Here is a 14061-nt window from a genome sequence, read left to right on the forward strand (position 1 = left end):
GCACCCATATCCTAGGCTAGACATGAGGATGGAGAGCTGCAAAGCACCATAGGTACCACAAAACCTCAATAATGGGAGGAAATATATACCAACAGTCTGAGGCAGTGAAATCATATCAAAGGGAAAATGTATCAAAAACATTAGATTAAGAACCACATACAACTGTGATAAGAGGGGAAAAATTTATTGGTCCTTTAGATTTCCAATGATTGCTTGTAATATGTTCAGCAAATTCATTCCAATATTACATACAAAGGTTACATACAAAGGACTTCCTTGCTTGCCATGTTAGAATTAGCTTAACATTCAGTGGAAATGTAAGGAATAAAAAGCAAAAAGGATACTCTTGAATTTATTGTGAAATACATTATTATTTTTTCCTATTTCAGCAAAACACCTGTAAAGGACTGGGTTCTGTGCTCAGCACCCACCTTCCACAAAGGTGACTCTCGCAGATCACAGAAGGCACTTGAAATTCCTGGAAGTTGGGACGTGGGGAAGAGGAGGGATAGCAATGCGCTCCTTTTTACTAAGTGCAATCCTAGTATAAATTCAAGCAGCCACAAAGCATTTAGATACAAAACCTCAGGCAGACATGCTAATGAAGGGCTGCAAAGCTGGAGGGCAAGGAGAGCTGCGTGTCCCCGCCCGTCAGTCATCGTCTCCGCCGCAGAGGAGCAGCAGCGCTTTCCTGTAGTCCCCGGACGTGTCTTTCTGTCAAGGCAGCACAGCAGCACCTTGAGTCACCAGGGCAGCTGCCAAGGAGGGCCCCAGCCTGTGACACACTCATCCCACCCACAGGAAATCCACATGGATGACTCTCTGCTCAGGAACGACGCAAGGAAATTCTCTGCCTCTGACATGAGAGCTGTATTTACACAGACAGGCTGCCAGAAACAAAAAATCTCCAAAAGCTTTACTAGAAAACAGAGCTGCCTGCTGCACATTTGACACATTTGTCTGCAGGGGAAAGTCCAAAGGAGAAGCCCAAAGCAGCACCAAAAGTAACTCATGGGCAAAGTGCACCTGCCACTGCCTAGAAAGGCACCAGCTCTGCTCCCTGTAATCAATGGGAAGCTCTGATATGAAATCTGTATGGGGCTGGCAGGCATTGCCAAAAAAAACTCCACCCAGGCTAGTTAAGGGAGCATAATGTCAGGAATGACAACAAAAATCATAAAAAAGCAGGACTTTGAGTATAAAACCAGAGGAGAAAAATAAAAGTCTTTTGGTTTAACTTTGCAGCAACAGCTGGCTCCAGATTTCTTGCTGGCTCCTTCCCTTCCTGTTCCTTCCCATCCACTCAAAGGAAATTCTGACTCAGAGTAGTTCCACATTGAAATCCTTTTCATTTGGAAATGTTGCCAAGGGACCCACATCACAAACCCAAGATCTAAACTTCAACCTCATGGTAATTCAGACTCCCAACCCCAGAGTTATCTCTGGGGCCAGCACCCTCTCTGAAGCACTGCACAATAAGGAACCCAGACAAGAACAAGGAAATGATGCAGTAGCTAAATATGGTGTATGAGTAAGTGCAATTTCAGAAAACCACATCATCTGCCCTAGTGAACACTGGAAGGAAACATTTTCCATAGGAAGTGTCCCCCTCTTCAACAATGCCATGTCAAAACTGCAGAGGAAACTCCATCTCAGAGTCCAGGTCACCCAGCTCTACCCACACCCATCCTCTGCCAAGAAAAACAACAGTGAAAACAATGACATCTCAATCACCCCTGCATTCCCTGAGGACAAAACAGTAAATTTACCTGAATCATTTGATACAAGGACTTTGCAAAATTCTTTCTGAATTCTTGTCTAATATCCAGCAGATCGACTTCACTTCTTGAAACCATGACTCTGATCAGGGTGTCATCATCAGTGCCAGCCCCCTAAAGGGAAAAGACCAAATAATTCTCAAATATGAGTCTGCTCTGGACAGATGCTGCAACAAAACACGAAATACAATTAAATATTGTACAACATGAAAGCAACAAGTGGCATCTCAAACCACTCCTGCATTACGGTTCAGCTCCAAAACAGAATATTTGGGACAGCATCATGAAACATTCACACTGAAATGTAGGGAACAGAGAAACTCTGATCCCTGGACCTCTATCACGTGCCAGATTCTCAGGCCTCTTATTTCATGTTTCATCTCAGGCTTCAGCTGTGAATGCCCACATAAATGTAAAAGACCCCAGTTCCAAGCTCAGGCAGTAGCACAGCTGCTCACCACAATCAGAACCATGTGTAAACCCCCCTGCAGTGCTCCCTGAGGCTGCAGAACTGCATTCACTTCTGGAACTGGGCACCTCAGTCCCAACGGTGACCAGGACAAAGCAACATCCTACAGCAGGACACAAGCAGAGCAACTCACCCCACCAACTCTCCTGCTGCTCATTATGGGAGCACAGCTTCACAAACCTTTTCCAACCACACAAACATGCCCCACTCTGTCATGCTCAGTGCTTAAAACATTTCACCTTCCTGTGTGGACCAAGGCCCTGACCCCTCTGCTCAGACAAGGCAGACTCCACGCAAGCTGAAGCTGTACAAACTTTGATGTGCTGACCTGCAGATGCACCTCAGGGAAGGACTTGGCAGAGCCCCCACGGTCATCTTCAGCCTAACTTCCAGGGCCACTCAATCCTTCTGGGTGCAATATTCCTGGATTACACCTAAAAATGCCCTGAAGCTGCTCCGAAGTTATGCCATGAGTCCGGTGGTTTCTGAGGAATAAAAGCCAAGCTCTACCCTACCTAATCATGAAAGCCAGTTCTGCCCAGTGCAGAACCTTGTTATGCCAAACCAACAAATTAGAAGTAAAAACTTCCCTGTCAAAGTAATAATTGACAAAAAGCTTTCTTATCTGAAGTGTTGAACAATTTATATTCAAAAAAACCTCAGGGGATCTCACCAGCGCACATTGGTCAGGCTCCTCACAACAGAAGTGTATAAGAATCTAAAGCCTACAGGAAAATTGCAGTCTTTAAAAAATAAAAATAAGAGCAAAGTAATCCTCCTCAGACAGCTCATCCTACTGATACAATACTTTCTATTTTTCACCTGAACCTAATTCTGCATTGGTATCCACAGAAGCAGTAAAGGACTTTTAAAAATTAAGCTATCATTTTGTGTCTCATCACTAACTCTCAAGCTGCCACCTCATCTTCTGACAAATGCACTTTCAGGGCTCTCCAGCAAGGGCAAGGGAGGAACTCCTCAAGGAAGCTGATAACTTGCCTGAAAACAATAGAGTACCTGCCTCTGGTTTAATTAATATTACCCACTGGGAGTTAAAAATTACAGCTTTCCTTGCTTATCTCTTCCCATCCAAGAGAAGGTGAAGCCAACAGAAACATGAATGCACTGCTAATATAATTCCCACATGTAATATTTTGCAGCTGTTTAAGCCTTTCCTTTTCTCTGCTGAGTTTCTTTTGCTTCTCCAAACAGGATGGATAGTAACCAAAATGTGTTCCAGAGCTACCCAATGCCCTCAGTCTGTAAACGCTCACATCCAAATCAAAGAGTACTAATTTGCACAATCTACAATTCTTTCCTTCCTCAGTACATCCACCACCTAAAGACACTGGCATTTAATCAGCTGGGAAGTGCCCAGTGGATATTGCCAGATGTTCTCCAGTGTAGCAACAGCAAACCAAAGAACAGCTGATGAGACTAAAAGGTCTGTGGTCTGACAAATCCATAATGAACTCCAAGGAAACCATGAATTATTTGTATCCTCTCCCAGCCCTGCACTCCCTGAACCTTTGGCAGATAGTTAGTGATACTGTCAGCATTTACAGCGGCCGAAGAAATTAAGAACAAGCTAAAGGGAGAGGAATTGTAGCTGGAGAAGATGCAAAGTGACACAGGGAAAACATTTACCTACCTTCATGGAATAATACAGGGTCTCAGCAAAATAGGCAGGCACGCTTCGGATGCATTTCACTGGAAAAGACACATTATTTAATTATTTACTGCTATCAAACACAGGGCAATCTCTTATTGCCAAGACAAGGTGTTTGTCACTGGGTCATTCTCTCCAGAGGTGTCACATGGTCTCTTCCTCTGTAACAACTCTTTGGGTTCTGAGATGTAGAACAAATTTATTTCTGATAGCAGAGTGACTTTATTAGTCAAACTCTCCAACACTGTCCTAGATAAGCTGCCAGGAATGCAGGTAAAGGCAGAGCTCTTCTCAGCTCTGGCAGAGGTGCACATGACCACACAGAAAGCAGTTCACCACCTCTTCTCCAGACATAAAAATAGATGCCAGGTGATTATGTTCCTAAAGGAACCCTGTTTTCCCACCAGCCTCTGTGACACCTGCAATTTCAGGCAGCCTAGGGCCAGACACGCCAGGACTCCATTACCCACTGCCAGGAGCAGCCTCTCCAGATCACCCGAGGTCTCGCGGTCAATGGTCTCCTCAATCTGGAAGCCAGAAATGGTCATGTACTTGTCAAACACTGCAAAACAAAGGGTGCTCAGTCAGGGAGCAGCCAACATTGCTGCCAGTGCCCCTCAGGACAATGCCCCCTGTGTGTGAATCTATAGCTCAGGTACTATTGGCCACTCACTGTCTTGTTCTGAGCACCAATTTCCCATCAGATGCCCCCTGTACAACCCCTCCCTGCACCTGGAAAGAACAGCTCCATGTATTCTTCCCAATGACCTAAGCAGATTGGTAAAGGGGACTTCTGGATGGGCAAGGAGCAGGAAAAAAGCTATTGTCCCTCTCTTATCAGCTCAAAGTAGGCACCTCAATATGGGCTGAGGTTTGCCAGGCTGGATTTCAGGCAGAGGTTCTCAGCCCCTCATTAACCACACTACCTACCCCTCCTCAAGTGGGAAACACTGCGGGTTCCCAAGATAGTGATGAACTTTTCTTCATCTGTTCCCCACTTCAGCTCCCCAGCTCTGAACAAAACCTGTTACAAATTCAAAATATCAAAACATCAGCATTTGTTTTGTGTCCACACCTCCTGTTGAAAAGCTCTATTTGTCTCACTCTAAGGAGAATTAAATTTACTAACAAGCCATAGCTGGACGGAAAAAATGAAATGAAATTGCCAAGTACTGAGTTGATCTTAGAAATAAATGAAAAATATCTGAAATTGACTGTGAAGGCATTTCCATGAGTAATGCAGCTTCAGGCCCTGAAACTGACTGTGCATAGTCCTCTTCATAAGGACTCAAGTTTGCTGAAGCTGTGATAATACAGATAAAATCTATTCCCAGTACTGCCTTTTCTGCCCTTTTAACCCTTTCCTTGTTCAAGTGGCATAAAATTTGTTACATGATTGGCTTCAACAGCAAAACCACACCAACTTGGCCCAGGAGGAAGTTCTCCAAGAAGGAGGGGAAGATGGATCTAGAAGCTCTCACAAAAAGAATTTTCAGGCTGATATATTCTTAGCTGTTTGAAACCAGATTTTAATCATGGTTTTAGCACATCTGTGGCTTTTCAGGCAAGTCTGTATTTGCTGCAAAGACCTGGGTGCCTTTTCAGCACCAGGAAAGTAAAGCACTTCAAGAAGCTGGAATGAGCAAGAGCCAGGAGAGAACAAGAAAGAAAAAGCAATTTGGAAAATGAAACAAGTTCTTTTTCCTGACAGCTGGAAAACTTTGCCCTTTTCCAAACTGTGCTAAGCTTCTCTGTAAGGAGAAAGGTTGTACATACTGTAGTATATATGATCTTTTTAATATTCATGGTACAAAGTGAAAAAAAGGTGGAGAGGAAAAATCTCTCAAGGCATTCACTGCCAGGATATTTATTACAAATAACATATGCTAAGCCCTGCAAATGAATCCAGCACTCTCCATCCAGTAAAAAATGAGAAGTCCCAGTACAGCATTTAGAAAAATAGCAGCAAAAGACAGATTTAGAGATACTACAATTTGCAAATAGAACTTTATGTCAGCTTTAAGTTGGTACCTGCCTTGCCATTGGGCAATACACAAAACATACCTCAACTGTGTAACTTGAAAGAAGTGATATTCACAAAAGCTTTTTCAACAAGACAGATTTTCTCCTTCAGGCATTCTCAGACAAGTCCCACAATTACTTTGAATTAATATTTAGCAATCATAAAAAATTTAAACATCACTACTGAGCAAAAAGTTTGCCTTCTAATGCATCAAGTCCTTTCCAGAATATATGACTCAAAAAAAAACATTGGGAAGCCAAAAATACTCCTACATCTGCAGTCATGTACCCCAGTTCTGACCATCTGTACCTGGCAATAGCAATTACGAAGTGACTGAATCTGTTCCCGCTGTGTGGTGGTGAATGGCAAAGTCCATTGACTCAAGGACCCAGCCCAATTTATATGCATGCAGCAAACCACAGAGACTGTTTGGAGAACCAGGACCTTCTCAAGAGCTGGGTTTTAGTGCCTCCTAAATTTAGCTGCTCATTTAAACCCAATTAAAGAGGCCAAAAGGAATCTACCTGCCTACCAGGGCCAGTGCTTCATACGTTTCCCTCAATTACATAAGCCCAGCTAAAAGCAAGACTGAAAATTTCATGGAACAGTCTAGTGCACGATTCAAACATTTGCCCCTCTAATTTTCCAGCTGTAATTGTCACAGGAAATTAACTTTGACAGCAAAACAACAATGCTTTCTGCATTTAAGTGACAAAGGATAGGCCTGTACCAGTAAAATATATTTTGCCAATCTGTCTCTCCATCTTGCTGTGCTTTCAGAAGAACATTTTATTGATCTAATATTCGGTGTTTACTCTTGTCACCTTGAAACAATCCAATTCCTTTCATCTCAGCAGACAATTTATGAGAGGAAAATGTCTCATGCAGAGTTGTCTGAAATAACTGAGAAGACCCATGTATTAACTGAATTGTAATCAAATCACTGAAATATCAACCATCACTCCAACAAAGCGAATGGCACCAGCTAGAGACAGGCAAGGACAGGGTTAACTGCGGGCATTCCTCTCCATCCAGACACAGGGGCAGGGAGCAGTCATGGACAGGGATTCAATTCAGAGAGAAGTCCAAGTCAGGTATGAAGGAATGAACTGTTAATATCTGAGTTTTCCAGCAGTGGGTGCCTCAGCATCACCAAGCCTCAGCCTCTTCCAATGATCTACTCACTGTTTTATTCAGGCTCTTCATTAAGTAATAAGCAAAACTGAAGTGTGAAAGCGCAACAAATTTTGATCCCAGTATTTCAGGTTTTGACACTTTTGTCCAGAACATACAAGAGCACATGAAAACATATAAGAAAACCAGAGAACCTTAACTGTCACTTTCACATTTGAATTCCAGCTGTTTGCCATCTTTGTGAAACAACTCAAAATACCCCAAGCCCTAAGTAAGTCACCCACCTGAGCATCCTGTTCAACAAGAGCCTCATCAACTCCAACATCAGGATCTCTGTTTCCCTAAACAGAAATTCAGAAGTTGTTAAACTGAAGAATTAGCAGATAAGTCAAAAAGCATTGATCTGTTACATTGATCCTGTAAGTTACTGTAACAAGTCACCCCTAAGGCATCTTGTCCAAAACCTCCTTGTTTTCCCTTTTACTTTCATGTGTCTGGATGAAATAAGGGTCCTCTTCTCTTTTTGCCCTCCAAACCCCACATAGCAGCACCTGCTACACCCATGGGCATCACAGAAGTGTTTTGCTTCAGTGATATGGAAATTACTCAGAAGAGAGCCCAAGGCTGACCCTGCATGTCAGAGCAAGTGCCTCAGCTCCAGAGCCAGCCCTGCCTAGCACAGGCCCATCCAGAACCCAGCTTAGTCAGCAGGAAGGGCTAAGTGCACCCAGCAGTGAAAGTCAGCCCACAACAGCACACCAACCTGCAGCAGCACCACCAGCAGCCTCTGGAAATGGCCTGAGGTTTCCCCTGTGATCTTATCCTCCAGGTCAGCTTCATACTCTGCAAAAGAGCAACATCCGCTCACCACCGTGCAGGGGCCCTCACTATTTAGAGGGCAGAGCAAGGAAAGGCACAAAGTCCCCTTGACAGACAATTTGTAGAATCATCTATCAGAAGCTTCTTTGACACTCAGGACATTCTGCTTTCACCTACATAACACTATTCCAAAATGAAAAATAGAGCACCTCACAGCTCATGTCAGGAACAGATTACTCACAATATTTTGAAGTATGAGGTGACATGCATGGATACAGCTCCTTAAGGAACTAAAGAGGATACAGACATGGAGTCATGCTAAAATTCGGCAGTTTCACTGCACAAAAATCATGAGCCCAGACAAGTTTGCTACTAATAAATTTTTGCCCTAGAGACTCTGTGTTTGGGCTCAAAATTTGTTGAAACATGACAATTTCTTGTGTGGCAGGCATCTGCACAGAACTAAAACGAATCTGTTGAATTAAACATTGCCCTGAAAAACAAGCCCACAACCACAGGGTAAAAGCATCTACTCCTGCAGACAGCCAAAAGCTGCACCTGCTTTAGCATAAGTGCACTTGAACACAACACAGAGCAAAAGGCAAAAAAACCACCACATTTGTGGTTTTTTATGTGACTGTTCTCTTGTTTCCAATTACTGAAAATTGCCTTTCAGTGCAAGGGATGAAAATAATGGGTGGAGGAAATAAATGCTTTTGAAAGAATTCTAACTATAAAGCACGAAGCACCACAACCTGCAGTCACAACCCTGAAATAAACTATTTCAATTTACAATTCAAATTCTAGTTTCTTTCAATATGAAGCTTTGCAACACAGCAGAAAGAATTCCCTTGTATTGGACATATCCATCAGTTCAGAGATAGACCTTACTTCAAAGAAGACATAAAATCATATTAAAGAAACTGAACTGAGACCCTTATTTCATACAGAAAATTACCTTGCTGATAAACCTGTTTAATATTCTGCACTTCTGCAGGTGTTCTGGAGGCAAGAATTTCAGTCAACACTTTCTCATTGGTTCCTGCTCCCTGCAGGGGTGCAAGTATGAATCAGTTGATGGAATAACAAAATGAAAACAAGAAATCCCTTTGACAATCAAAACCAAGCATAAACTTATATATTTGAATCAAATAAACAAAAATATTTTCTTCTTTCTGAGACACTGTGGGGATTTTCAAGATAATTTCTCACAGTTTGTCTTGATTGTTTTCAAAACCAACCCAACAATTTATAAAAGCCCAGCGCTGCAGGATTCAGAGGGGCCCTTCCACACCCAAGCACAGCCAGGTGTGCCTCATGTCACAGCTGAGATAGCCACAATAGAGTGTCACCATACCATTTCAGAAGCTTCAACCCACACAGTAACACCACACCACTCCAGAAGGCTGCAGGCATCTGCCCTTCCTGTCCCTCAGCCCAGCCTTTTATCCCCTCCTGTTGATGCCCTGCACCTGTGTGCCCTCTGCTCCCTTTGGTGGTTGGGCAGTGCCCTGGGCTCTCGTTACCTTCAATGCTGCTCACCTGCTGCTCACAGCTGTAGCACATTGGGGATGAGGCTCAGCTGCAGCCCCAATCATCACAAACTGTGTGCCTACACCTCAGTTCCTTGCTATTACAATCAAGGACATCAGGAGAAGTGAATGGACTAAGTTTCCATCTTAGCTCTAATTATACAGTGTCTGTCACCAGCCAGGACACAGATAAGCACAGAGCCACCCAGCACAAATCTGCAGCCTGCTGTGAAACAAACTATGTACTGTTAAACAAAACTCTTCTTCCACTGGAAACACTGTACAAGAGAATTGCTAACCCAGATAGCCCCAGCAATTCTGCAGTTCTTAATGACAGCAGCAACAACAACCACTCTTTCATTTTTACGAGGATAGAACTTAGAAAAGCCAGGCCAATATCTTGTTTCCACAAGTCTAATCCTTTGTTTGCAAGAACAATCCACTGCTCTTTACACACACAAAGGAGTCATTTCACAAAAGCAACACTGAAATGCAATACTGACCATTTTTTGCTTCAACATGTGATTTTCAACCTTTCCTGTAAGGAAAACACTGAATACTAAACACATGCAAACATATGCAACTGCACACAAAGCTATCCAGAACACAAACCTGCCAGGTTTCAGGCAATCATTTCCAAAATGCAGACGGTTTCATGAACATGCCTACTCAGCAAGGGAGGCAGGCACAGTTAAACTCACTCTAATCCAAGCAGCAGCAGTGAAAATGGATGGGACAGCCTTTGGCACAGAGCTAGTGCTCTTAGCTGAGTTACCTTGCAGTGAAGTCCCTGCCATCACATCTGCTTTACTGCTACCCCCCTTGGCTGAGCTGCAGCCAGTACTGACATCCTTTCCTGCAAGCAGTCTCTAAAATTCCATGGTGTTGGGTTTAATTTTTTTTCAGTAACAAGAACAAAACCACTCCTGTTTCACTACCTCTACTTTCCCACAGCCATCTCTTTGTCAGTTCCCTGTCAGTCTTTGACTCCTAAATCAATAAGAGGAGCTTGGGAATACAATTTTTTAATAATCAACAAGGCCTTTATCAGTTTCTCTGTCAGGTACCACCATCCCTTCCCCCAATACACACAAAGGCATTACAGAAAATCTCCAGGAACGAAGTTTCTGTTGCCTGAAGGACTATTTGCTGGGACACAGGTACATGAGCACTTGCTTGCACAGTTGACTAAACCCTACATATTAACCAGCTGCTCATCCAGGATCTTGGGAGTTTGCATAGAAGTGTCATTCCACAAAGCACCACTTCACACTAGAGTCAAGTTCAGTGTCCTCTCTTTTGATCAATACTGTAAATAGTCCAGGGACATCCAATTCCTGAAATTCCATAGATGTGACAGAGACAGAAAAAAAGAGCACACGGAAGAGACACTGAAATTTCTACACATCCACATTGTAAATTGGTTGTTTACCTAACCTGCCCAGAAAGGCACTAAATGCATTCACTAAAGAGAAAATTTAGAGGGGGGATACTAACAGGCTCATCAATTATTCCCTCTGTGTTACCGAAGGCAGTCTTGTAGAGGTCATTCAATACTACAGACAATACCTGCTCATAATTTTTGTGGACACCAGTTTACACAAGCTCATCAATTTTGGACTTGCACTGCAATCCATCAGGGGTAGCACACTCTGTAGCTTAAATAACAGGAAGAAACAAAGAGCACCACATTTCTGTTAAATGCTCTGAACTAATTTTCATACAGCTGCCTAGTTATAAAACCTCAGCTGCTCACAGCAGAAAAATCCAGAGCCCTCTGAACTTCAGCACTGCACTTGAACAGCAAAAAGATGATGAAAGCAACTGCACACCTAGTCATTGTCTTTAACCAGAAGGAACAATTGTTATGCTGTGTAAATTTCTAAATTGCCTCTGACTTATTAGGATGAAAAAATACCCAGGCAAAACCATGGCACTGGCATCAGTCAGCATTTTTTTTTTAAGCCTACTTCTATTAGCACTCCCTTTAGCAATCAAAGTTCATTAAAAAAATCAACCAAAAGCACCAATCCTTTCATGTAACACATGAATTCTCTCTCCTCTTACCTTGATGGCATGCTTCAGTGCATGAGCATCAAAAATATACGCTGGTCTCATCAGAGACACCATCAAGGTTTCAAACTTGCCAGTAAGTTCTGATTTCAGGTCATCCACAAGATCCTAGTGCAGAACAAACAGTGCTGTGATGAACAAGGACTAAGCATTTTAAAAGGATGCACATGAGTCTGCAAGATGAAAGGCTCTGGGGATACAACAAAAAAGACAAGAGAGGAGCACCTCTCTTTCTAAGTATAATTGGTACCTCAGCTGAAGCAAATAAGGCAGGAGAAAAGGATGAACAGACATTTGGAAAACCTGAAACACTTTGTGATTTTTTTAGGATAAGGCAGGGTGGGAGACAGGGGGAGGCAAAAGCAAAAGTAGATATTCTCGCAAGGAATGTTTTACAAGGAATATGGTGAATGTGCCTCATATTTTAAAGTAATCATTGTTAACCAGAACCAGCTCATTTCCAGAGGTATTTCTTCTTACCCTGCCAAATAAGGTTTTAAAGGCAGAAGCTATTTCTTGACGCTGAGCATTGTTTCTAGTGGTGAGGATCGTCAGCACAGTTTCTTCATCAGTCCCTGAAGGTAGAAAGTACAAGTTACAAACACACTTTGAAAAACAAACTGCAGTGGCACAAACTCAAAAGGCAGTGAAAGATTCTTGGACAACAAAAGCCTACTGGCCAACAGCAGAATCATTCAAATAACAAATGTCACTGTACCCCAAGCTGAGCCATCAAGTTTGGTGCAAAAACACGACTGGAGGACTAAACACATTTGTTCTCCATCAGTGCTCTGATCCAGACTCTGCTCCAAGCACCAGCTATAACACTTAGTCAGTCAGTGCTCCACAGAAAGTCTTGCCTTTGGGCTAACCAACAAACAGCCAACTCCCCGCAAAACTCAATCCAGCAAACCCAAACACCTCTGAGGGCAGCAGTGTATGGAAAACAGCAGAGCTATTATCCATTTTATACACAAAGCTTGCAAGGTAGGTCCTCCCAGCCCTACTGAGTTTGCCTCTGGGCTGAGGTGTATCACACATCCCTCCTGCTTCCTTCCAATTCAGAGCAAACAGCACATCAGGGTTTGTTCTCCCAGGAAATTTTGGGGCAGAAAGCTCCAGTGTGGGTTTACTGACCACTTCCTAGTCTGCATTCACGCTGTGTGCTCACATTCCTTGCCCCAGTAACTGCACTGTGCTCACACAATTCCAGGGCCAGGAGGCTGCTGTGGATTTTCCATGCAGAGCTCCTGCCATGCTGCTGTAAATTCTCCACAGCTGTTCCTGTAAATCCAGAGCTACTGCACTGTAAAACTTCAGTGTGCCCAGAACAGCATGCGGAACATCCATTTCCTAATGGGGAATGTGCAAACCCCTTCCCTTTTCCCTCATGCTAACCCAAAAATAAACACCCATGAGAGCTGCACAGCCACAACCAGGACATGCCCAGACCAGTGCAGTCCCAGGGCTGTCATTCCATAGCTGTAAACACATGCCCTACCCTCATCTACTGAGACAAAAAAGATAAGAAAGGAGGTTTGCAAAGGAGGAAGAGCCTTTTCTTTGCTGTAAAATAAAAATTATCCTTACCCAATCCCTTCATGGCCTTACGAAGGGCTTCTGCATCAGCTCTGGCATCAAAAGGAGCAAAGGCTGTCACGGTGCCTCTCGTGTACTAGAGGGGAAAAAGGGGTCAGGGGGAGAGGGAAAAAGCCATGAAATAGAATTTTGCATCTTTCAGTTCATACATGAGCTTAGGTTAAATTTGAATTCACAATCCAAAAGCTGACTGTCTTTTTCTTGCAATTGTCTGGCTAAAGAGCAGTCTGTGGTGTTTAAACACAGCTCAGTCCAGAGGCACTACTATGGATTCCCTTAGCAGTGCAGCTAAACTTGGGTGTATTTACATACCAATTCTGTGAACTATTCTTATCTCCAACACTGGAACCTGAATGCAAGAAAATTATTATGAATTTATCATTTGCGAAAGTAATTTGAAAAATTAATTGCACAAACCATGTATGCTAGCCCAAATGGCACAAAGACACATATGGAAATAAGAACTTCTCAAGAAAAACCCTATTGGAACTCTCAAGCTGATTTTTTCCACCACCCTGCAACCCACTGAATTCTACAATGTCTTTCACTATTTCATTATAGTGCTTTTGACATGAGCAATTTCTTAAAAAGTGATTCAGCTACATTAGTTTATAACTAAAAAAAATTAAAAAAAAAAAACCAACAAAAAACCACCAGTTCAAACGTAAGGGTAAGAGATCAGTTTGTCCAAACACAAAAACAATTCTACTAGGTTTCCATGCAACATGGCTCTTGAGGGAATTTCTCTTTGGATTAAACACAACAGGACACTCATCATCTCTGTGGAAAAGTTTTGCCTTTATTTAAATAGGATAGCTCCAGAACCTATATGTTTAGCACAGTAGTTAACTAGGGAAGTGGCCAAGAAGGGAAACAGCTGGGTTTGGGGAACAGGAAGGGGTTTCCAGCAGCTGAAGAGGGGAAATTTCCTGTGAGCACAGCCATAAAAACACAGCAATCAAACA

The 14061-nt window shown here is 42.9% G+C and overlaps 1 protein-coding gene across 2 annotated transcripts in view; it reads right to left on the reverse strand.

The window, feature by feature from the left end:
* Nucleotides 1-168: 168 nt before the first annotated feature.
* ANXA5 (annexin A5) overlaps nucleotides 169-14061 on the reverse strand; it is a 30706-nt gene continuing 16813 nt past the window's right edge. For both annotated transcript variants that reach the window (XM_058803426.1, XM_058803425.1), the window contains 11 exons: nucleotides 13088-13172; nucleotides 11978-12072; nucleotides 11492-11605; nucleotides 8851-8941; nucleotides 7837-7916; nucleotides 7358-7414; nucleotides 4847-4940; nucleotides 4383-4478; nucleotides 3899-3957; nucleotides 1770-1892; nucleotides 169-714 (listed from right to left, as the gene is read on the reverse strand). In XM_058803426.1, the coding sequence (XP_058659409.1) occupies nucleotides 652-714; nucleotides 1770-1892; nucleotides 3899-3957; nucleotides 4383-4478; nucleotides 4847-4940; nucleotides 7358-7414; nucleotides 7837-7916; nucleotides 8851-8941; nucleotides 11492-11605; nucleotides 11978-12072; nucleotides 13088-13172 (957 nt within the window). In that variant the 3' untranslated portion in view covers nucleotides 169-651. The remainder of the gene's footprint in view (nucleotides 715-1769; nucleotides 1893-3898; nucleotides 3958-4382; nucleotides 4479-4846; nucleotides 4941-7357; nucleotides 7415-7836; nucleotides 7917-8850; nucleotides 8942-11491; nucleotides 11606-11977; nucleotides 12073-13087; nucleotides 13173-14061) is intronic.

This window comes from Ammospiza caudacuta, chromosome 4 (genome assembly GCF_027887145.1).
Source record: "Ammospiza caudacuta isolate bAmmCau1 chromosome 4, bAmmCau1.pri, whole genome shotgun sequence".
NCBI lineage: Eukaryota > Metazoa > Chordata > Aves > Passeriformes > Passerellidae > Ammospiza > Ammospiza caudacuta.